We start from the raw sequence: 25,766 nt of genomic DNA on the forward strand, positions 1-25,766 counted from the left end.
TATGAATCTTTGAACCAGTGGCTATGAATTTTAAACAACAAAAAGCAGTTAGTATTATAAAAAACATTTTATTTGTTTTACAAACATTACTTTGTAGGTATCTGTAATGCGCAATGAGGAAAAATTGCTGAGAATGAAAATCAGTGAACTGGAGAAAAAGAAAAACCAGTGTTCTCAGGAAATAGATATGAAACAGCGAACCATTCAGCAACTCAAGGTAATAGTTTTGTTTTTAAAAATAATTTAAGTAGATTTTGTTAGTATATTTTAGTGTCTACGTAGGTGTATCTATTCTTTATAACAAATTCTCTTTTGGCTATTTCTGGAATCTAAAAAATTTTTAAATTACTTTAAATATGGCCATAGTGATTTGCTTCTAATGAATAGAGTATGGAAAAGAAAAAGTAGTACCTTTACAGTAGAGAAAGCTGGCAGATACCACCTTAACCAGGTGTTTAAGAATAGCATCACCAGGAGTAAGTCATGTTGATACCATGTGCTTCCTGATTTGATAGGACTGGAAGCCATCAAATGTGGTATTTTACCCCCAAACCCATAATCTCAGTCTAATTATGAGAAAACACCAGACAAACCCAAACTGAGGATGTTCTGCAAAATACCTGACCTGTAAAAAGTGTCGAGGTCATTAAAGAAAAAGATTACCAAGGAATTCTCATCGATTAGAGGAGACTAAGGGAAAATGATTACTAAATGCAGTCTTGGATCCTGGATGGGATCCCTGAAGAGAAAAAGGACATCACTGGAGAAACTGGTGAAATCCAAATAAAGTCTGTACTGTTAATTAATATTATTGCACCAGTGCTAATTTCTTTTTTCATACAAAGATGATTTGTTCCATATTTTAAATAATAGAGAATGGAGACTCAACTCCTCATTTTTCTGTCCATTGTTTTGCAATTTTTAAATAAATGTACTTTGGTAATGTAAGAGTAACATTAGGGGAAGCTAAGTGGAGGTTATATAGAAAATCTCTTCTATCTTTGGAACTCTTTTATAAATCTGAAATCATTTCAAAATAAAAAGTAAAAAGGAAAATGAAGCTCAAGTTCTTATAAAAATTATTTTTCAAAAGGACACTTAAAAAGCAAAATCCCTTTATAAGGGATTTTATTTTGCTTGACATCAATTAAGTGGATTGGGCAACAATAAAAAGAATGGATTTGTGGTAGTCTTTGCATGGTTGCTTTTAAATGAAGCAAACCAGTGAATATTCAGATAAAAGCACATGATTTAAAATTATTTTAATATTTATTTCTTGAGAGAGAGACATAGAGCATGAACGGGGGAGAGGCAGAGAGAGAGAGGGAGACACAGAATCTGAAGCAGCCTCTGGGCCCTGAGCTGTTAGCACAGAGCCCTACATGGGGCTCTTTGGTGAGATGATAACCTGAGCTGAAGTCAGACGCTCAACTGACTAAGCCACCCAGGCGCCCCAACACATGATTTAATTTTTAATTGAATGTAATCCTAATAAAGCAGTCTGTACTTTCATAATAGGATTCAGAAATTTCCAAGTTCTGTAATGATTCATTGTAAAATTTACAAAGTAAGAAGATAGTGTTGACACTGAATGAGATAGGGAATGAAGGTTGAATTACCAGACAGGTTAAAACTAGAATTGGAAGATTTCCAGCATCCATAATTTACTCTTGCCTTTGTGGCTCCTATTATTTTTTTCAAACTTTCTAGCTACTTTCTACATAGAGGGTATGGAGGACCCTATTTTTTCAGCACCTTTAAGTTTATTGATAGGGAACTTTTTTTTTAAGGTTTTACTTGTTCCTCGTATGTTAAATATATAATGAGCCTCCATATCCTCATTTCTGCTTTTTGTGGTGTGTAAGAGAAACCTGGTAGCATAAAATATGGAGTAAATAAAATGACTGGGCAGTAACTTTGAGGTAGATTAAAGGTATCAAGTTTTGTTTTTTTTTTTTTTTTAATCACTACTCTTACCCTGCCCTTTTCTCCAAGGGGAAAAAACTTGGAAGTTAGAGATTAGTAGTCAGCCTTGTAGGAGAGAGATTTCAAACCTAACATTGAACCCTATTTTTAAATCTCACTATTAAATACTGCTGTATATTTTAGTTACATTTGCATTTAATTCATGTTGTTTCATTTTGCAGGAGCAGTTAAATAATCAGAATGTGAAAGAAGCTATACAACAGTATGAGAGAGTGTGCAAAGGTCAGGAACAAATCTCTATATCTAGTACTAAAATAACTGCATAACAATTGATTTAGCATTTTCCTTTGAAAATTGTAAGGTAAGGTCAACATAAGATGTAACTTTATCAAAAGAGAAAGGCATTGATTTTTTTTAAGTTTATTTATTTGTTTTGAGAGAGAGAGGGGGTACAAGTGAGAGAGGGACACAGAGAGAGAGAGAGGGAGAGAGAGAGAGAGACAGGGAGAGAGAATCCCAAGCAGGCTCCGTGCTGTCAGTGCAGAGCCTGATGTAGGGCTTGAATTCACGATACCCTGAGTTCATGACCTGAGGCAAAATTAAGAGTCGGATGCTTAACCAGCCAAGCCACTCAGGCGCCCCGGAAAAGAATTGATCCTAATGAGTAACTTGTCAGCATAAAATATATTCTTAGAAAAATAAAACATTAAAAAATACTCAATTAAAAAAATATTGATTTCTAGATAATGGCCAGTGTTTTCTGAAAATAAAGTCAGTCAGTTATATAGGTCACAATGAATGGAATAGATTTCTAGCAAAAATCATTTAAGAATATGTGTCAAGTAAAGCATCTTTAAAATTAAAATATTTTTTAAGGTTTTAAAAACTATTAAATACTTTAGCTTCAAATCTTAGGTGCTGAATTATGCTTATTTTTAAACAAATTTTATTTTTAAATTTGAAATCTAAAATTACCTTTGTAGATAATACATCTTTCTATTCATAATATTATGTACATTACTCTCCTCCCCCTCACTCCTCTCAATCTCTTAGTTGTGTGGGTAGTAGAGCTGGGATTTGAACATAGGTCTGCTTTACTTTTTTTTTTTTTTTCATTTTTTTTCTATAGTTTATTTTTTATAATTTCCATCCATGGTGGAATGATGACTTCAGGAATAGATTCCTTAAGCCCCTTACCCATTTAGCCCCCCACAATCCCTCCAGCAACCCTCTGTTCTCTATATTTAAGAGTCTCTTATGTTTTTCCTCCTCCCTGTTTTTATATTATTTTTGTTTCCCTTCCCTTTATATTCATCTGTTTTGTATCTTCAAGTCCTCATATCAGTGAAGTCATATGATATTTGCTTTCTGTAATTTTGCTTAGCATAATATCCTCTAGTTCCATGCACATAGTTGCAAATGGCAAGATTTCATTCTTTTTGATTGCCCAGTAATACTCCATTGTATATATCCATTCATCCATCGATGGACATTTGGGCTCTTTCCCTACTTTAATTATTGTCGGTAGTGCTGCTATAAACATGGGGGTACATGTGTCCCTTTGAAATAGCACACCTGTGTCCCTTGGAGTACAATTGCTGGGTCATAGGGTAGTTCTATTTTTAGTTTTTTGTGGAACCTCCAAATTGTCTTCCAGAGTGGCTGCACCAGTTTGCATTCCCACCAGCAGTGCAAAATAGATCCTTTCTCCACGTCCTCACCAAATCTGTTATTGCCTGAGTTGTTAATGTTAGCCATTCTGACAGGTGTGAGGTGGTATTTCATTGTGGTTTTGATTTGGATTTCTGGGATGATGAGTGATGTTGAGCATTTTTTCACATGTCAGTTGGCCATCTGGATGTCGTCTTCGGAGAAGTGTCTATTCATGTCTTTTGCCCATGTCTTCACAGGATGATTTGTCTTTTGGGTGTTGAGTTTGGTAACTGCTCTGTAGATTTTGGATACTAATCCTTTATCTGATATGTCATTTGCAGATATCTCCTCCCATTCTGTCAGTTGCGTTTTAGTGTTTGTTTTTTTATAAAAATTTTTTTTAACATTTCTTTATTTTTTTAATGTTTATTTATTTTTGAGAGACAGACAGCATGAGCCGAGGAGGGGCAGAGAGAGAGAGAGAGGGAGACACAGAATCTGAAGCAGGCTCCAGGCTCCAAGCTGTCTGCACGGAGCCTGACGCAGAGCTCAAACTCACAAGAGTGTGTGATCATGACCTGAGGTGAAGTTGGACGTTCAACTGACTGAGCCACCCAGGCGTCCCCCCCTTTTAAAAAAAAATTTTTTTTTTAATGTTTATTTAATTTTGAGAGACAGAGACAGAGCATGAGCAGGGAAAGGGTAGATAGAGAGAGGGAGTCCTTTTAGTCTTACTAATTGTTTCCTGCAGAGTGTAGAAGCTTTTTATTTTGATGAGATCCCAATAGCTCTTTTTTGCTTTCGTTTCCCTTGCCCCTGGAGACATGTTGAGTAAGAAGTGCTGTGGCCTGTTTCACTCCTAAGTTTCAGATTCTTTTCACTAATTCATGCTATTTGTATTTGGCCAACTAAAAAGAAGGGGTAGGTCAACCAGATTATTATTTGTTTAGATGACTTGGACATTTGTGGGATTAACTAGGATTGATAACTTGAGTGTGATGTGCATAAATATACTCTATATATTGCACACTGCCATGTTTTCTCCTGCCTGCCTTCTAGGCTTTTGTCCCTTAACATTTCTTATTTCCATTATGTTTTTAGGGGTTTTCTTTACTTTGGCTACTTTGTTATTGTTGGTAAATGTGAACAGATCTTAGCTATTCTGAAAATGCATGCCCTTGGACCAGGATATAGTTTCTATCATATTTTAATTTTTCCTCTCTTTGCACAGTATTGAGAACTGTGGCAGAGGTCCATTTTAACTGATTTCCATCTTCCCCATGCTCTTGAAACTTGCTACAAAGTCATTTGTAACCTACATATTTTCAAATCTATTAGCTTTTTGCAATCCCTCCTTTCCTTTGTCCTTTATGTTATTTTTACGTAATTGTCCACTCTCTTCCTTTTCCTCCTTTTCATTTTTTATGTAGCATTTATTGTGTGTGAGAGTATTGTTTTCTAAGTAAAATGGTGATATGTAGCTGCCTCCCTTGTGAGACTGGTCTCTGCTGTTGTGATCTGTTCTGTACCAGTTACTGCCCGTCTCTCAGAGTAAGCCTCAGCCACTAGGGCAGCTTTCCGAAAGAAGGCCTCATCTTCTTTGTTCTTTTTGTTTTCTCACTTGAGAGTCCATTCATTCCGGTGATTTCAGCTGTGCATGAGACATTCCCCAACAAACAAAAAAGTACATTTTCAGCTTGGCTTCTATATGTCCATTTAAACACTGAATGCCATTTACTTAGCTATCTTAGTATAAAATTCTGTTTTTTAAAAAATCGAGCTATAATACATAATAATTACCTTTTAAAGTGTACATTGTACAATTGTTATCATTATCTAATTCCAGAACATTTTCGTCTGCCAAAAAAGAAACCTCGTGCCCATTAGCTGTCACTCCTCAGTCCCTGTCGACTACTAATATACTTTCTGTCTCTGGCTTTGCCTGTTGCAGACATTTTATATAAATGGATGAATACAATATATGGCCTTTTGTGTTTAACTTCTTTCACTTAGCATAATGTTTTCAAGTTTCATCCATACTGTAGCATGTATCAGTACTTAATTCCTTTTTATGGGTGAATAATATTCCATCATAATACACCACACTTTATTTATGTTTCAGTTGATGGACATTTGGATTATTTTTACTTTTTGGCTTTTATGACTGTGTATAAATGTTTGGGTAGACATACGTTTTCAGTTCTCTTGGGGATATATATCCAGTAGTGGAACTACTGGGTCATATGATAGCTCTGTGATTAACTTTCTGAGGAACTATTAAATTTTCCCCGCAGTGGCTCTCCCATTTTACATGCCTACCAGTAGGGAATGAAAGCTCTAATGTCTCCACATTGTTGCCAGCACTTGTTATTTTTCATTTAAAAATTTATAGCTCTCTATATTAGCTTCCTCAGGCTGCTGTAAGAAAGGACCACAAACTCGGTGCTTAAGACAATGGAAGTTTCTTATCTCATTGCCCTGAAAGCAGGAAATCTGAAGTAAAGGTATTGTTAGGGATTTGCTTCTTTTGAAGGTTCTGGGGAAGGATCTTTCCTTGTCTCTTCTGATTTCTAATGCTTGATAGCAGTCCTTTGTATTCATTGGCTTATGGAGGCATAACTTTAATCTGTCTCTGTTTTAACATGGGCCATCTTTCTTTTGGGTGTGTCTGTATTGGTGTCTTCTCCCCATGTATCTCTGTCCAAATTGCTCTCTTCTTAAAAGAAGACCAGTCATATGGATTTAGGGCCCACTCCAATCTAGTTTGCCTTATTCTTAATTATATCTGCAAATGCCCTATTTGCAAATAAGATCATATTCATTGTAGGTGGACATGAAGTTTGTGGGGAGGATTAACCTAACATGCAGGTAGGTATAAAGTATTATGTCATTGTGGTTTTGATTTGCATTTCCCTGATGACTAATTGGTATTGAGAATCTTGTCTTGTGCCACAGGCCACTTAATCTTGGAATAAATTGAAGTCCTTTGCCCATGTTTCATTTGGGTTGTCTTCTTATTATGGAGTTGTAAGACTTCTTTATATATTCTGGATACATGAGTTATCAGTTAGACTTGCAAGTGTTTTCTCCCATTCTGTGGGTTGTTTTTCACTCCTTGATTGTGTCCTTTGATGCATAAAAGTTTTGGAAAAGGTCAGTTTATCTGTTTTGACTGATTATGTTTTAGGTGTCATGTTCAAGAAACTTGCTTAATCCAAAGTCATCTATGTTTTCTTCTAAGAGTTTTAAAATTTTAGCTCTTAATATATAGATCTTTGATTCATTTTGAGTTAATCTACTTGAGAATAATTTTATATATGGTGTAAGGTAGGGGTGTCTAACTTAATTTTACATACAGAGATTCAGTTGTCCCAGCACCAATTTTTGAAGAGTGTCTTTCCCAAACTGCATCATCTCTGCACCTTTGTTGAAAATCAGTTGATCACAAATGTAAGGGTTTATTTCTGGACTTTCAATGCCATTACCACACTGTATAGTTATTGTAGTTTTATAGTAAGTTCTGAAATTGAGAAGTGTGGATTCTCCCAGTTTAGTTCTTTCACAACGTTGTTTTGGCTATTTTGGGTTCATTGCATTTGTATGTGAATTTTAGGATCAGCTTGTCATTTTCTGCAAACAAGCCAGCTAGAATTTTAATGGAGATTGTGTTATATCTAGGGATCTGTTTGGGGAAATTGCCAGCCAAATAGTATTAATCATGAACATGGAACATCTTTTCATTTAGCTAGGCCTTATATAATTCCTTTCAGTAATATTTTTTACTTTTTAGTGTATACATTTTGCACATCTTTTGTTAATTTGTTTCTAACTATTCTTTGTAATGCTATTAAAAATGGAATTGTTGGGGCACCTGGGTGGCTCAGTTGGTTAAGGATCCGACTTTGGCTCAGGTCATGATCTCATGGTTTGTGGGTTTGAGCCCTACGTCAGCCTCTATGCTGACAGTCAGCTCAGAGCCTGGAGCCTGTTTCAGATTCTGTATCTTCCTCTCTCTCTGACCCTCCCCTGCTCATGCTCTCTCTCTCTTTCTCAGAAATAAATAAAAGAAATTTTAAAAAGGAAAATGGGTTTCCTTAATACTATTTTTTGGATTATTAGTTCCTAATATGTAGAAATACAATAGATTTAATTATATTTATCTTGTATCTTGTAAACTTGCTGAACTACTTTATGAACTCTAATATGGTTTTCTTTCTCCCTCTCTTTCTTCTTATGTACAGTATCACGTCATCTGCAAATAAAGGTAGTTTTACTTCTTTGTTTTCATTCTTTTTGACTTTTATTTCTTGTTCTTGTTTAAATGCTCTGGCTAAAACCTCCAGAACAGTGTTGAATAGAAATGGTGAGCATGGACATTTTTGTCTTTTTTTTTTTTTTTTTTTAAATGTTTTATTTATTTCTACGAGAGAGAGAGAGACAGCATGAGCAGGGGAGGGTCAGAGAGAGAGGGAGTCACAGACTGAAACAGGCTCCAGGCTCCGAGCTGGCAGTCAGCACAGAGCCCGACGCGGGGCTCGAACCCACGAACCGCGAGATCATGACCTAAGCGAAAGTCGGACACTTAACTGACTAAGCCACCCAGGCGCACCAATTTTTGTCTTATTCCTGATCTTAGGGGGAAAGTTTTCATTCTTTAACCATTTTGTATAATGTTCCCTGTTGGGTTTTTGTAGATGCTTTATATTAGGATGAGGAAGTTTGTTCCCTCTTTCTGTTCCTAGTTTATTAAGTGTTTTTATCATTAAAATGTGTCAAATTTTGTCCAAAGTCTTTTTCTGCATCCATCGAGACAATTATGTAGTTTTGTTCTTTATTAATTAGGTGTATTACATTGACTGTTTTTCATATGTTGAATAAAACTTGAATTCCTGGGATAAATCCCACTGGGTCATGGTGTATAATGCTTTTTATGTGTTGCTGGGTTTAGTTTGCTAGTACTCTCGAGGTTTTGCAACTCTTTTCATATGGGATATCGGTCTACAATTTTCTTTTCCTATGCTGAGTGGTTTTGAAGTCTTAATAAATTCTGAATGTGAATGTCTCTGCTCAAACTGCTTTAACTTTCTGGGTTTCTACTCCTGATGTCTACTGTCTCCACTGTTTAGACCAGAGGTTAGGAAACAGAAGTCTTTTGACCAAATCCAGCTTACTGCCTAATTTTGTATGTAAGTAGTTTTATTGGAACCTAACAACACATTCTCTTGTATTGTCTGGCTGCTTTCACATTACAGTGGCAGAGGTAAACAGTTGTGGTAGCCCTTAAAATAATTATCATTTGACACTTTGCAGAAAATGTTTGGCTACCTTTGGTTTTAGACTTGAAATAATCTTGTTTCCCCACACCCTCAGATGTAGTGCCTAAATTATTTTACTTGTTTTTACTCCTCATATTTGTCCTAGCTCATTGCCAGATTTTATGTCAAACTCACTCGTATAGCAGCACAGCTAGATTAAATTTTTCTAAAACTCTTCTTTCATTGTGTCATTTTCTTATTAAAAGTTTCCAATCCTTTCATATTGTCTACACAAATTTCTTTGCTCTAGCTGCAGATTTTAGGCTACCTTTTTCTAGCCCTAATATAACTTTTTTGCTCTATCTAGACTAATTTGTTTCCTTAGTGTGACCTGCTCTATCTTGCCTCTATTCCTGTTTAAAGAAGGCAAATAAAAGACCACACATTTCCTTTGGAAATATATGTCTCAAGAAAAATACCCCAGAAGACATCACTAACTTAATCACACACAGATCTTACTTTACCTTCCCCACTTCCTTTAACTTTCTTTTTCATTTTATTTATTTGAGAGAGAGAGAGAGAGAGAGAGAGAGAGAGATTGATTTATTGATTGGGGGAAAGAGAGAGAGAAAGAGAATCCCAAGCAGGCTCCATGCTTATCCCATGACTCTGGTATCCCAACCTGAGCCGAAACCAAGAGTCGGACACTGAACTGACTGAGCCACACAGGCAACCCTTAACCTTTCTTTTAAAGGGCTAAATAGTATTCCATTTTATTGATATTGATATAGTGTACTATATTTAATATGACCTTTTTTTTTAAATGGGAAAAGAAATTTTATTCCTTTGAAAGAAAGCCTTAAATAGTACAATAAAATTTATTAGGGTAGAGGAGATAAAAATGATTTTAATATACACTATTGCACGGAGTGGAGTCCTTGATTTGACTGAATACATGGTCTTGATCATAAATGAAACATAATTTCAAGATCTAGTAGAGAATGTTATATGCTAATTTAAGATACAGTTTCAGTTGCTTATAAAGTAGGAATCATTAATCCTATTTTTCTCAAATTTTAATTAAGAAATAAACATTGTGAAGGAGTCAGAAAGTAAAGATGATCTGAATACCCTTTATGAGAGTCACTATTTTTAAATATTTTGCCTTATTTGCATCTGTCTCTAGCTCTCTGTCTCTTTCTCTAATATGTATGTATAAAACTGAGCAACTTGAAAAATATTTCCAGGCATCAATGATACTTTATGCTTAAATACTTTATCATGAAATTTGTAAGGTAAGGAATCATCTTACATAAATACAGTATCATACTTAAGAAAACTAACAACATATTTATAATCTAGCCTCTGGTAGTATGGCCTCTTCTGATGAAAAAAAATACATTTGGTTATTTTAGACATTATTTTTGGTTATTATAGACATTACCGTGAATAAATTTGTACAGAAGTGTGGACACATGTAAATATATTTATAAGGGAAAGTCTTAGCAGTGTAATTGTTGGCCCGAATGGTATGTATTTAAAATTTTAATAAATATTGCTAAGTTGCTCTCTAAAGTGGTTTAACTAGTTTATATTGACAGTAAAATCGTGTATAGAATGCCTGTTTCTCCACATTTTTGCCTGTATTAGGTGTTATCAAATTTCACACTTAGTGCCAGTGTGATGTGTGAAACTGGTACTACGTGGTCTCACACTGCTGTAGTTGCTCCATGTACATCTGTTATATATTCTGAAATAAATTTTAACTGTCACTAAGTGACTATTTCTAATCTGGGGTCTTAGATGGCATTTATATTTACTTCTCTTCCTAGCCTAGAGTATGTGTTGGCCCTTTTTTCTACTTTCTGATTGTTCTCAAATGTTATGTTGAAGTCTTTCCTCCTTGAAGCCTTCCTAGGGTACCATAGCTCCAGTGATCCTCTCCGTGAATGCTAAAGCCTTGGTTGCTGGTTTGACAGTCCTTTATTTAGCTGTGGCAGCTCATAGCTGTCTTTAGCTAGCAGTGAAGACATAGCTGTCTCAGAGCTGTTCTCATGTTGCTTTACTTTGTTTTATTTGTTGTATATTTCTGGATTGTTTCCTGAAATGAAGTATAAATTATTGGAGGTAGTGACTGATAAAATAATTCTCTTGTTTTTTTGTAACTGCACCTACCTTTCATATAATCATAGTCATTAGTGAAATTGTCATTGGTGTCCTGGGACTTTCCTAATTGGTAATTAGGTACTTAAGACTTTTTATTTCTAGCCTTCTAGTTTAAAGCAAAATCTAGAGTGGAATCTTGAGGAAAGGGGTTCTTTGAATAAACTTTTGGTTAATTAATTGTATAATCTGAATATATTTGCAAATCATATTTTTTGAAAGAAAGAGTTTAGATAGTAATACCAAGACTCCTTTGATCTTAGGAGGAATTTTGATTTATTAGCACTCCTGGCAGCTTTCATAAATGGACAGAAATACTGAAAATTACTCATAAAATTTTTTTAGTGTTTTATAAAATTTGTCTTTATTTTCTTAAGTTTGCTTAATGTGTACTTTGAGAAGGCCTTCTTTTGAGATTTTTGTCATTTTTAATGTTTAGTGACCTGAGGTTGAACTGTATGCATCTGGAGGTTTATTACCTCTGACATCAGTAATAGTTTTGTGTCTAAAACGTGCCCAGCTAGAAACGTGGCCATTACAAGAGGCAACAAAGTAACCTTTCCTTTTTCCCTCTTTCTAACAGGCAGCATTAAAATAGAATTATGTCATTATTGTCATTTTTTAAGGGCCAGAAACAATTTTGGTAAGGCTAGTGGCACATTCATTCCTGAAGAGCTGGTTTTAAAAATACTAGAAGTAAATATTTGGCTTTGGAAATTTTCGTAGAAAAAAACAGTTACTTGAGACCACCACCCCCCCCAAAAAAAAAAAAGCAAATTGAGATTGAGCCCTTTTTGTTCTTAGGTGGTAAAAGTTTTACATTTGGTTTGGGAATATTACGCTGAAAATGAATGTTTTGCCAAATAATGGTTTTTCTAAATCCCCAGATTTGTGTTGATTAGTATTAATAGCTGAATATTATAAAAAATTGTTAATTTTATCTGCAGAGTTTCTTTTCTGTCCACCCTTTCTTGCAGTCATTCAAGTATCTATCTGTACATCAGATACCTATTTAGTGCTTCATATCTGCCAGTACTGCTCTAGGCATTGTGGTGCAGTAGTGAACAAGACAAAGCTTCTATGTGGAACTCCAATTCTATTATAGTTAATGAAAAAAAAATATTTATATATATATAAATTTATATAATTATATATGAATTTATTTATTAATAAATATATTTATATATATTTATGTATATAAATTATATATAAATTTATATAAATATATATATATTTAATTTTTTAATGTTTATTTTTCCGAGAAAGAGGGGTGGGGAGTGGCAGAGAGAGAGGGAGACACAGAATTCGAAGCAGATTCCATGCTCTGAGCTGTCAGCACAGAGCCCCATGCAGGGCTCAAACCCACGAACCATGAGATCATGACTTGAGCCGAAGTCAGACGCTTAACCGACTGAGCCACCCAGACGCCCCTATTTTAATTTTAGAAGAACTCAAGAAAAATTGGATAGCTAGATGTACATGTTAGTAGTTTCTAAAATGTTCTTAAATTTTTAGATCTAAATGTTAAAGAGAAAATAATTGAAGACATGCGAATGACACTGGAAGAACAGGAACAGACTCAGGCAGAACAAGATCAAGTGCTCGAGGTGAAATTAGAGGAAGCTGAAAGATTGGCCACAGGTAAAACACGGTTGCTTCAATATCTCAAGATCTACTCTTCCTTTTTCTGTATTTTCCTAGATTTCTTTCCCTTTTAGAACGAGTTGAGTATTTACAATAATTCATAGTAAAAAGTAATGGTGTGTTTTCAGAATGTCTTATCGCTTGCTGTTTTCCAATGTGATGAAAATTGTTTTGTCTCAGTAAAATTGTATGTAGTAAAGAAAGAATAAGGACACTTTGATAATAACTGAGTGATAGCTTGTAATGCTTTCCAGGTATAAGAATAAACTTCTCATCTGAGTTTTACCTCTGTCCAGCTTTTTAGCATCATCTTATATGTTTATTTCAGTAAATACTCTTGATTTCGTCCTTCAGAATACCATCACATTTTATTTTATTTTGTATTATTTTTTATTTCTGAGAACTATGTGAAGTTTCCTATATAATTAAGGTTAAGTTGTGTTTACACTGTATACTCTGAACACTATTCAGTGGGTTCCTGAAAGGTCCTTGTACTTCCTCTTCTCTAAGAATTTGGATTTGGTAAGAACTCTTAAAAATGAAGCCCTTGGAACTGTCTCAGTTCTTATCTGGGTTTATGTTTTTCTTCTGGGCTTTGCTGATTCTTGTCTGTATCTCATGCTACATGTATCTCTGTATGGTATAACTTTTGCATTTACTTTAAACGATAAATTTATGTTTTCACATTAGAATTGGAAAAATGGAAGGAAAAATGCAAAGATCTGGAAGCCAAAAGTAATCAAAGGTCAAATAAAGAATTTGAGGATAACACAGATGTACTTAGTGAAAAGCTCAGTAAGCTTCAAGATGAGTTACAGGTATGATTTTGTGTGTGTATGGATCTCTCCATTGTATTTCTCATGAGAGAGAATTCAGCAGATATTTTATAATTAATTTAGATATGGGTGAAATACAAGCTGGGAAATGTTAGCAAATAGGTATAATTTTTTCAGTATACAGTGAAATGACATGGGTGGAAATTTTCAAGATACAGATCACCATTAGTACCAATGAAAATACAGAGGTTTGGTGTTCAATTTTATATTCTATAGATCTAATTCTTAAATCATAACTTCTTAGTGTTTGTACCTATTTTTCTAATCTCTAAGCTTCTTAGTCATCAAATTCTGTTGTGGGAAAGAGGACATTTTGTAAACAATCATTTTAATTTTCAGTTATGAAGTTGGTAAAGAATACAGTTGTATATGTGGACACTGGAATATATTTGAAACACTGTCATACAGAAGATGCTCTATTTTGCATAAATATTTTTTCCATGTTCAACTCTAAATACTATATGGAATACAGCCTATTGGGGGAAATATTTTTTAATGGAGTTTACCAAAACTACTTAAAATTTTGTACATTAAAAAAAATTTTTTTAATGTTTTATTTATTTCTGAGAGAGAAAGAGAGAGAGAGAGAGAGACAGACAGCATGAGCAGGGGAGGGTCAGAGAGGGAGATAGAGAATCCGAAACAGGCTTCAGGCTCTGAGCTGGCTGTCAGCACAGAGCCCGACATGGGGCTTGAACCCATAAACGATGAGATCATGACCTGAGCCAAAGTCGGATGCTTAACCAGCTGAGCCACCCAGGGGCCCCAAAATTTTGTACATTTTATTAGAAGGGACTAGTTTTGAGATTGAAGAAAGCAAAATAATGATTTTTAAAAGTTGGCTGTACCTAAATTGTTTTCTTAAACTCGTGCTACATATATAATCAAGTACTGAATAAATAAAGAATACTTTGTTTTGTTAACTGTTAATTATGTATTCTAGAATTTACCCTTTCCACTGGGAAAACCCCAGAGCAGCTCAAAGTAAATACTCCATTATTTATGAAAAAGTATATTAATTATATTGAGAATGTTCATCTTAAGGAGTATTGGTTTATTTTATGTAGTCTCCAAATGATGTAATTACATATCTTAGATTATAAACTTTGTAATTCTGGGAAGGAAATTACTTCAGTCTAGCCATTTGCAGTGTTACTCAAATTAATAAATGTCCTCTTGTACAAGTTGTTTTTATTTGGCATCCTGTATACCCAGGAATATTTTATGTTTGATATCATGCAATTAGAAATGACCATCACAAATTGAGGTTTTTTTTTTTTTATGGTGTTTGGAAAGGGTCTTTGTAACTCAGAAATAGAAGTTGTTTATTCCTTCTTAAGGAAGGAGAGTCCTTAAATGGACTTCATAGCAAAATAAGGTTTATAAAAGGAAGTCCACTTGGAAAAGGAAACCAGCAGCATTCATTTTATAATCCAAATTAAACTCTGATCTTACCATTGTTTAATGAAAAAATGCTTATGTTTAAGTTTTCAAAAAGGTAAAATGATGGGTTATATGGATATGTTATAAAAGTACACTTACCGACTATTACTTATTACTTGAGCATGTGATAGTCATTTGTACTATTTATATATATAGGAATCTGAACATAAGTATAAAGCTGATAGAAAGAAATGGCTAGAAGAAAAAATGATGCTTATCACTCAAGCAAAAGAAGCTGAGAATCTACGAAACAAAGAGATGAAAAAATATGCTGAAGACAGGGAGCGTTGTTTAAAGCAACAAAATGCACTGGTTGGTAACAATTATACTTTATCTTTGATGTATTTCACCAGCTTTCCTTGGTTTGTTAAATTTATCCCTGGGGTTCTTATCAGTCTACACGGTCGCCTGATTTTCTTGGCTTTTTTTTTTTAAAAAGCAGTCTGTTTGTCTATTTGTAAGATGACTTTTCTGTCCCAATTTTGAAGTTCACTTACGTTCTTATTTTAACTTTTTTTCTGTCCATTTAGCAAGTTGGGAAAATGCCTAATTATATCTCAGTATCTAGATACAGAATTTAAAACATCTCTTCTGTTTGATTGCCACAGTGGTGATCCTTACTTTATTATAAAATTTTGCTTTTGAACAATAGATTCTATTAATATGGGTGTTTACATTTTATCTCATAAGCTGATTTTATCAGGACTTCTTAAAAGCCAACCAAATAGTTTCTAGAGGACTACTGGTAGAAATGCCCTTCAGTTTTACACTGACCAGCTGTGGCTCTTACAGGATTCTATCCTAGCTTGTTCTTCCCCTCCTGTTTTAATTGACAGCTTAGTATGTTTGACACCTCATGTTGCCAACAGAAAAGAAGTTAAAAGGCATCATTGGTCCTAGGAAAACTATTGAGGAATACATTAACACTATCTTTAAATGAAAAACTGGTTTCTCTTTACAATAATAATAACTTGGCAGTACCACACTGTCATTGCTGGTATTTTTTGTTTATGACAGAATTTTATAGATAATAGCTAAGCTTTCCTGTAAAAATAGGATGTTAATTTTCCATAAGGTAAGGGTGATTTTCCCACTGATTTAAAAAAAATAATTTTACTTTTTGGGGTGCCTGGGTGGCTCAATTGGTTAAGTGTCCAACTTCAGCTCAGGTCATGATCTCACACTTTGTGGGTTCAAGCCCCGTGTTGGGCTCTGTGCTGACACCTCAGAGCCTGGAGTTTCAGATTCTGTGTCTCCTTCCCTCTCTGCTCCTCCCCATTTGTGCTGTTTCTCTGTCTCTCAAAAATAAATAAAATGTAAAAAAAATAAAAATAATTTTACCTTTTTAAGATCATTTTATTCACAGAAAAGTTGCAAAATTTATACAGGGAGTTCCTGTATACTTACCACTAACTTCTCCTGATGTTAGCACCTTACATAACAATAGGACAATGATCAGAACCAACAAATTAACATTATTGTAGTACTGTTAGCTAAATCATGGACCTTATTAGAATTTCATCAGTTTTCCCACTAATGTCTTTTTCTGGGTCCAGAATATCATCTAGAATACAACATGACATTAGTTGTTATTTCCTTAGAGTATTGCCTCTTTTGGTCATATGCTAAATCATGTGAGACTAATACTTGTCATTACCGCAGCTCTGAGATGGCAGTATATTTCATGTGCCAATTCCATGTGATTGGAGGTGGCGGGTTGAGCAGGATTTTGCTGCTACATTTATCTTGAAAGGTTGCTTCTGATTCTCTGCTATTGTCTCACAGCCCATCATACCTTCCTGGGCAATAGTAAGAGGAAGAAGTGAAATCAAAACTATTGGCTTTGAGTCACTCCAATTTAAAAACTGGAATAGGGCTATTTTCTTTCCCAGTCAGTGGTCCCAGTCATCGGCAGCAATGCTAGCAAGTAAACCTACTTTGAGTTTTTAATCCTTGAGAAAGCTAGCTTCCTTCTTTCTCCTATATATTTCTTTACCATCATATCTAGGATGTATGTTTCTACCATATTAAGGTATACAAATTGTTAATTTTTAAAATTACATATAACATAGTAAACAATAGTTCAGGGAAGTATTTATTAAGTCAGTATCCACTTAAGTGCCACCCAGTTCAAGAAATAGAACATTACCCCAGAAGCAAACCAGAAGGGCCCTCTTCTATTTCTTTCTATTCTTTTTTTTTTTTTTTAATTTTTATTTATTTTGAGAGAGAGAGAGAGAGAGAGAGCGAGAGCATGCAAGTGGGGGAGGGGCAGAGAGTGAGGGATACAGAATCCTAAGCAGGCTCTGCATTGCTAGGACAGAGCCCGAACTTGAACTCATAAACTGTGGGATCATGACCTGAGTGGAAGTCGAGAGTGGGATGCTTAACCGACTGAGCCACTCAGGTGCCCCAACTCTTGGATCTTCTAATGTTGTATTTTAATTTTGACCATTTTTGAATTTTATGTAAATGGAAATGTACAGGATGCATTTTTTTGTACTTGGCTTCTGTCAGTATTATGTTTGTGAGAATTATTTATGCTGCACGGAGCTGGAATTAGCCCATTGTCATTGCTGACTATTGCAGTGTTTGAATATACCACAGCCTATTCATTTTAATGTTGAAGATATATGAATTATTTTGTTGTGAGCTCTTATGAGTAAATTGTCTTATAAACATTTTTTACACATTTTTTTCAGTGCACATGTGCATGAATTTCTGTTGCATATTTACCCAAGAATAGAAGTGTTGGATGATAGGGTATGTGTACAACTCTGGTTGAATGTCAGGTTTTCAAAGTAGTTGTACCCATTTATATTCTAGTACTGGAGTTGCTGTATATTCCTACCAACATATGATGGTGTTGGGTTTTTTTTATGATTCTAAGGTGCTTTTCCCTGAGTACTAATGACGTTGAAGGTTACAGGCCCTTTTCCTATATGGACTCTGGCTTTTTCTAGATGATACACAGGAGCTCTGTATACTTTCTGGATAGGAGCCTTTGTCATGTGTTTCAAGTACCTTTCTTCAATCTCTAGTTTACTTTTTATTCTCTTAATGCCTTCTTATGAATATGTTCTTTTTGTAAAAAATTTTTTTAATGTTTTTTATTTATTTCTGAGAGAGAGAGAGAGACAGCATGAGCAGGGGAGGGTCGGAGAGCGAAGAAGACACAAAATCTGAAACAGGCTCCAGATTCTGAGCTGGCAGTCAGCACAGAGCCTGACAGCGGGGCTCAAACCCACGAACCATGAGATCATGACCTGAGCTGATGTCAAACGCTTAACTGAGCCACCCAGGCGCCCCTGAATATAAGTTCTTAAATTTACTTTAGTTCATTTTCCCAGTCTTTTCCTTTATTAACCCCAAAGACATGAAGATATTCTCATACCATTTCCTATTTAGGTTTTTACCTTTCATAGTTTGGTTCTAGTATTAAGTTTTGTGTTGGAGTGAATTAGGCATCAAGACTTTTTTTTTTTAATGTGGATTACCAATTTTCCTGGTGGTATTTATTGGAAAAACTTTCTTTTCCACTGCTCTGTCACTTTTGTCATAAGTCAATTGGCTAAGTGTTAGATTTTGTGTATGGTATGAGATTAGGTTTGGGATTCTTTTTTTTTTTTTTTCATTTGGCTACTGTTTCAGCAATCTTTGTTGAAAAGACTGTTCTTTCCTCCATTGAATATCTTTAGCATTATTGTAGAATATCACTTGACCTTGCACTTATGGACCCTCTTTTCTGTTCCACTGATCACTGTGTATTCCAGTACCACACTGTCTTGATTATCATAGTAGGTTTGAAATCACAGTATGTTTGCTCCTACTTTGTTCTTCATTTTCAAGATAATTTTGACTATCCTGTGTCATTTGCATTTCCACATAACTTTTACAGTGAGCTTTCTCATTTCCACACACAGTCACACACATGCACACATACATGTGTACCTGCCTGGATTTTAATCTAAATTGCTCTGAATCTATAGATCTGTTTAGGGAGAACTGACATCTTAACAATATTGAGTTTTTTGATCATTGAGCACAGATTGTCTCTCCATTTATTGATGTATTTTTAATTTCTCTTAGCGGTGGTTTGCAGCTTCTTATGTTTAGGTCTTGCATGTATTTTTGTGACTTCACTATTTCATGTTTTTGAAGTCATTAAAAATGATATTTTAAATTTTCATTTCTCTTTGTTGCTATTAATTTTGTCATTTGTTTTGCTATAATTTTACCTTTCATTTCCAAAATATTGGGGGAAATGCTAGTATTAGCTTAAAAGCCATAATTATTGAAAGAATTGAAAGAAGTGGCCAATAAGCTGATTTTAGAAATGAAGTGGGATAGGGATAAATACAGCATGTGGATATTAAAGATATAAAGGCATTATGTATTTTGTTTTACAAGTAGCTAGCCATAACCCATGTAATTTGGTACATGTCTTATTCATAGTTGTGTTATTTCTAATAAAAATTTCAAAAATTTTTTAGTTTTATAATGTTTTCTATCTTCTGGTTAGGAAGTACTTACTGCACAATTGGCGGAGAAAGATGATAACCTTCAGAAGTGGCGAGAAGAACGGGATCATCTGGTCGCAGCTTTAGAAATACAGCTGAAGGGACTGATCTCCAGTAATATACAGAAAGATAATGAAATTGAACAATTAAAAAAGGTCACATTGGAGCCTTCTGAAACGGTGAATAGAATCTAATTCTTTCTGTGCCTGTTTTTATTAAACATAGGAATTTTTCAGGATAATTGATTAACTCTTAGAGGACAAAAAAGTAAGTTTCAATAGATAACAGGGAAATCAGAGTTTGAAAAATTATTTGGATAATTATCATGTATTTCAGGTTTTCATAGTATGTCATTATGATTGATTTGCCAGTGACCAACTAAGAAATAGTACTTTTGCAATATTTTGGTCATATTTTCCAGGTAGAGTAATTAGAAAATAAACAATTTATGATTTAGTCCCTAATCTACCTTTAAAATGTGGAAATGTGATTCAGTAGTAGTCTTGGTAATATTTAAATACTTGGGATCATTCTAAGTTTACTACATAAAGGCATGAATTGTTTTGAAAATAAGCACAATTGTAGTCATTCAGTAATTACTTTTGTAATGCTACGTTGGGGTTGGGAACCTTGAATGGAGGGAGGATTGCATTTCACAGAGGATTGTTATTTCATGGTGAAATCGAACATCTGAAGCTAGTCTTTCCAGAATAAATGATCTACGCTTAAAAATCTGATGTTCTAAAGCCTCCAGACAATAGGAAAATGAAATGTATGTGCCTGTCACAACAAAGGACTTCATGACTCTAAGAGGAAGACTGCTTAAAAAAAAAAAAAAAAAAGAGGTAGTAGCATGTGGTATAAACAGCACAAACTAGAAACTTAGAAAAATTGGGTGTCTGTTGCTGTCAACTGTGGCTTTGGAATCTTTGGGAAAATCACTTATTATATCTGAACTTAACTAAAACAGAGATAGTAATGTCTTCCTAATAGAATTGTGAAAATTGATGAGAGTATTTGTAAAACAATTAGCACAGTTTTCACCACAGTGGAAGTCAGTAGATGGTAGTTGCTTTTCGCATTATGGATTCAGTAGAATCTTTTTTATTTGACAATTATGGGTAGATGGCATAAGAGATAAATATTTATTTAACTTCTGCTTTTGATGGCAGTGGTGAGAAGGCTCATGTTAGAATTTGTCAAGTTTAAAAATGTAATCTGATTCTTCTTTATAGATCCCTTAAGTAGCGTTTAGGAGTAGAGCATACCCTGTGACTGAGAAAATGGGATGAAGTGTGCAGCAAGAGAAGGTTTAGTTATCACTATGGTCTTTTTTCCTCTGATACTATAGTTCTATTTTCAAGACTCCTCTAGTGTTTCACAATGGCGTTCTCAAAGCAGTTGGCGTTCAACACTTTAAGCTTAGTGCAGACCTTGGCCATGTCATTTAACATCTCTAGGTCCCTGTTTCCTCATCTTGAAAGTAGGAATAATGATTCTTAACAAATCTATCAGAGAGAGCTGCAATGAAAGTAAAATGAGAGAATATACGTAAAACACCTTGGAAATTGAAAGTAATTTTTCAGATTTCTCTTTCAATCAGACTCAGAGGCTGCCAAGTTGCCCAGCCTTTCCTGAGTCTCTAATGATGAAAGAGTGGAGGAAGGGGAGTCAGGTGGTCATTGAAGAAGTCTTTAATTACTTAAATCTTATAATCCACCCAAATCTTGATTTTCTATTCTTTAGGTGAAGGCATTTTAATATATTTTTGGTTACAGTAGCTTGTTGTTTTATATTTCCTTACTTAGGAAGAACAAAATGTGGATATCAGGCTTAGACATAAGAGTTCAGTGGATCCTGGCAGAGATGAAAGTGAACCTCAATCAGCAAGTTTTGAAATTTCTAGGAATGATGTAGAGGTAGGCATTTGCTAACACAATCTACTTTTTTACCCTCTTTAACAGTGACCATTAATTAATAAATAGCACTTTCTATTGTTAGTAGGTGCCTTGCTGTGCAGTTAGCTATATGTGCTCTTGGCTGTGGGAAGGAAAACCTAACGGCTTTTGAGAAATGAAATTCTTTTGGGAGATTAAATCCCCAAATGATATTAATCTCTCAAAATGAAACTTACTGCGAACATCAGATCTGTTAATATGAACAGACTTGGTGGTCAGAAATGATAACATATGGATGATTATTTGCCCACATAAGAGGTCTTTTTTTTTTTTTTAAGTTTATTTGAGAGAGAATCCCAAGCAGGTTCTGTGCTGTCAACAGGGAGTCTGATGTGGGGCTCAGTCTTGCAAACTGTGAGATTATGACCTGAGCTGAAATCAGGAGTTGGACATCATCCAACTGAGCCACCCAGGTGCCCCAAGAGGTCCTTATATTAAGCATTCTATTCACAGTGTTTTTTTTTAAATTGTACCCATTTAATAACTTTGTTACCGAATCTCAGTAACTCATGGTGAATTTCCTTAATTTGCAGTAGGTTTAGGGTTCTATGAATCACCTTGGATAATACAGAGATTCCCAGATTACAAATGAAATAAATATGTATTTTATGACAAAGTTTTGAAGATGAAATTCCTTTTTTACGTTTATTTTTTAAACACATTTATTGGGAGCATTCAGTGTTGGGAACCTTGCTAAACGCTGAGGATACAAACACAAGACATGATTGCCAGCCTCAAGGAGTAAAAAATCTAGTAAGACAGATACATAAGTGACTATTTGTTTGACTTTATCTTACGGGCTAAGACTCATGAAGAGAGTGCTAAGAAGGAACACTGCCTGTGGAGGGTATAATGAATTTTGCCTGAGTGGCTGTGGATGTGGATTAGAGACTGTAGCATCATACTGAGTCTTGAAGGCAAATAGAATTTTACCAAGGTGAGAATGGGAAGAGAAGAGCATTTTAAAATAGGGAAATAGCATGACCCTTTTCTTTTCTCTTGGCCTTTCTTTCATAGTTTTTGTTAGAGTTTCAAATATTTAGCATTGACCTTAGAGATTAAGACAGATCATATCATTTGAAGAAAAGTTTGGAGTTGATTCATAAGCAAGATTCATCTTGATTGCAAAGGCAATTATTTAAAACAATTTTTTTAATATTTATTTTTGAGACAGAGAATGAGCAAGGAAGGGGCAGAGGGGGAGACACAGAATCTGAAGTGGGTTCCAGGCTCTAAGCTGACAGCACAGAACCTGATGTGAACTCACAAACAGAGATCATGACCTGAGCCAAAGTTGGATGCTTAACTGACTGAGCCACCCAGGCGCCCCTATTTTTTAAAAAATTTTTTAACGTTTATTTTTGAAAGAGAGGGAGACAGTATTAGCGGCGAAGGGGCAGAGAGAGAGAGGGGGACACAGAATCTGAAGCAGGCTCCAGGCTCTGAGCTGTCAACACAGCCTGACGCAGGGCTTGAACTCACAAACTGTGAGATCATGACCTAAGCCAAAGTCCAACCCTTCACTGACTGAGCCACCCAGGCACCCCTGCAAAGGCAGTTACTTATGGAACATTTCTTTCCCAATAAATTTATATTGCTGTCCTAAAACCTCCTGATTCCAATACCTATTAAGGTTTCAGCAGTTATTATATATTCCATGGTTTTGGGGAATGGTATTATTAATGCTATTGTGTATATTTTTCTTGCCTTCATGAAATCAATATGCTCTGTTGTCTTAAAGTCTAATGAAGGATTCATTCGTGTATCTGATGGTTGATTCTAGGGATAGTTGATTATGGGAGCTTAGCTGGACCTATATGTGGCCTCCTCCTGTGCTTGGGCTTCTCATAGCCCAGTGGCTAGATTCTGAGATGGGAGAGTGTCCTTGAGAGTTCCTTTTCCAAGAGGACAGGGTGGAAGGTACAAGCCTACCTCTTCCTCTTATAATCGGTCTCTTATGTTGAGCCTCAGAATGATGATGTTATTTCCACCACATCCTATTGGTCATGGAAGTCATTAAGGACAGCCCAGATTCAAGGAAGGGAATTGAGACTCCAACTCTCAGTGGGAAGAGTAATAAAGAATTTGTTACTCTGTTTCCTCGGACTTTAATATACCATGTATAAACCTGGAGACAGTAGATGGTAACTCCATCTGTCTGTACTTGCCGTGGTAAACTTGACCCAGCACACTTTTAAGTATTCCAGTTCATTGTCTTTGATGGGTAATTGAAAGAGTTAACACTTTGCAATTCATAAATTCATGTTCCGAAAATAAGATTTGCTTTTCTTTTTAATTACGTTATAGGATGGCTCTATAGTCCTTGACTCTTGTGAAGTGTCAACAGAAAATAATCAAACTACTCGATTTCCAAAACCTGAGTTAGAGATTCAGTTTACACCTTTACGGCCAAACAAAATGGCAGTGAAACACCCTGGTTGTGCCTTACCAGTGACGGTTAAAATTTCCAAGGCCCGGAAGAGGAAGAGTAATGAAATGGAGGAGGTAAGTCCTTAACTAATGAGTGAATTTAACAAGCAAACCTTAAAGCTCAGTTATTATATAGTTAAACTGTTATACTGATAGTCTTCAAACAGAAAGCTTATGGTTACTGAAAAATATGGCTTGCACCTTGTTTCATTGAAGCTGTGGTAGGTCAAGTGATGGTGGATTTCACTGTAGAGCTAGTTCAGTATACCAGTCCTGTTCAAACTTAGGGACTTTCCCTCCAGTGGAAGAGAAAAGAGTTGATAAAGAAATTAAACTGAATGGCTAAACTGCTTGAGTATATATAATCTTTGTTATTTAACTAAAATCTTAGGTCTCTCTGGTCACAGTAGATTTTGGAAGAGCTACTTTTTCGATCAGCCAGTGTATTAAAATTTGGTCCTCTATTGGGGCACCTGGGTGGCTTAGTCGGTTAAGCGTCCGACTTTCGCTTGGGTCATGATCTCGCGGTTCGTGGGTTCGGGCCCCGCGTCGGGCTCTGTGCTGACTGCCAGCTCAGAGCCTGGAGCCTGCTTCAGTCTGTGACTCCCTCTGTCTCTGACCCTCCCCTGCTCACGCTGTCTCTCTCTCTCTCTCCTAGAAATAAATAAAACATTAAAAAAAAAAAATTTGCTCCTCTATTTAGTGGTAGGATAAAAACTCTTTAGTTCTTCTTACTGAAGCTTTCTGATTGTAGGGTTACCAAACCTCCTGCCATATCCTAGCCACTCAGGTTTGGCCAGTCACATCAACTTCTGGTCTGCAGTTTTCTTCTTTTGGAAATAGAGGATTAGAGATAACATGTTTAATATGCATATTAGCTTTTGTTCCACATGTGGTGGATACATAATAAATGTATTTATTTTAATAGTAACTTGTTTTAAATTTAAAACTAATTCTAAGCTCTCTAACACAATAACTTTTTCTTCAACTTTTTTTTTTTTTAACCTCTCTAAAGAGTAGTATATTTTCAAGCTGGTGGAAGAGCAGAAATAGTATTAACCATACTCCTGAGGCTCTCTGTCAGGTAATAAATTTGCCAAGTGAATATTATTGAGCATTTTTTCTGCTACAACTAGAACACCTTTAGTGATTGTTTTCTAGAGCCTTTTTATTCAACATTTAATTTATATTTAATACATTTTAGGTAACTTTAAAATAGTGATTTTATTATGATCTGTGTTGATTTTTCCTTGATTCATTTTTTTTAATTTCTGAGAGAGAGAGAGAGACAGTGTGAGCAGGGGAGGGTCAGAGAGAGAGGGAGATACAGAATCTGAAACAAGCTGCAGGTTCTGAGCTAGCTGTCAGCACAGAGCCCGACTTGGGGCTCGAACCCATGAACCATGAGATCATGACCTGAGCTGAAGTTGGACACTTAATCAAGGAGGAGCACCTGGGTGGCTCAGTCGGTTAAGTTTTTACAAGGAAAAACTGGTTGCGTATGCAGACGGTTAAAATACAATTATTTTTTTCATTTTACTATTAGAATATACTCCCCATGAGATTTTTTGGATGGATATGCAGAACATTTTAAATGTAGAATTATGTAGAAGATTTTTTTCTGATTTTTAATAGTTCTTCAATGCTCTAATAATAAACTGAGTGTTATAATAAGGTCCTCATGAAAATCATTTATACACTGCTATATTCTAATCCATTGAAGACTCTGGAGAGCTCGTTATTGCACACTGCTAGTAGGATGGACTTACTCCTCCTCCTGTGTTTTACATGCATTACCATCTGTTTTTCCTCTTTCGGGAAGTCTGCTTCTTAACGCCCTTATGAGGTCTACTTTGTAACTTGAATTCTGAGGTTTGGTCATGATCTTTCTCTGCTTCTCTTCTTGCCTTGTTTTTCCTTTGATGCTTATGATCTTTG

The 25,766-nt window shown here is 35.2% G+C and overlaps 1 protein-coding gene across 6 annotated transcripts in view; it reads left to right on the forward strand.

The window, feature by feature from the left end:
* The window catches only part of KIF20B (kinesin family member 20B), an 85,033-nt gene that overhangs the window by 51,147 nt on the left and 8,120 nt on the right, over window positions 1-25,766 (forward strand). For 3 of the 6 annotated variants that reach the window (XM_039224739.1, XM_039224738.1, XM_039224742.1), the window contains exons 22-30: window positions 98-217; window positions 2,148-2,208; window positions 12,513-12,638; window positions 13,332-13,459; window positions 15,077-15,232; window positions 19,443-19,619; window positions 21,249-21,359; window positions 23,706-23,903; window positions 24,844-24,912. In XM_039224739.1, the coding sequence (XP_039080670.1) occupies window positions 98-217; window positions 2,148-2,208; window positions 12,513-12,638; window positions 13,332-13,459; window positions 15,077-15,232; window positions 19,443-19,619; window positions 21,249-21,359; window positions 23,706-23,903; window positions 24,844-24,912 (1,146 nt within the window). The remainder of the gene's footprint in view (window positions 1-97; window positions 218-2,147; window positions 2,209-12,512; window positions 12,639-13,331; window positions 13,460-15,076; window positions 15,233-19,442; window positions 19,620-21,248; window positions 21,360-23,705; window positions 23,904-24,843; window positions 24,913-25,766) is intronic. The other 3 variants (XM_039224740.1, XM_039224744.1, XM_039224741.1) reach the window with 2 other exon arrangements.

Source organism: Hyaena hyaena, unplaced genomic scaffold (genome assembly GCF_003009895.1).
Source record: "Hyaena hyaena isolate Hyena2069 unplaced genomic scaffold, ASM300989v1 scaffold_1760, whole genome shotgun sequence".
Lineage (NCBI taxonomy): Eukaryota > Metazoa > Chordata > Mammalia > Carnivora > Hyaenidae > Hyaena > Hyaena hyaena.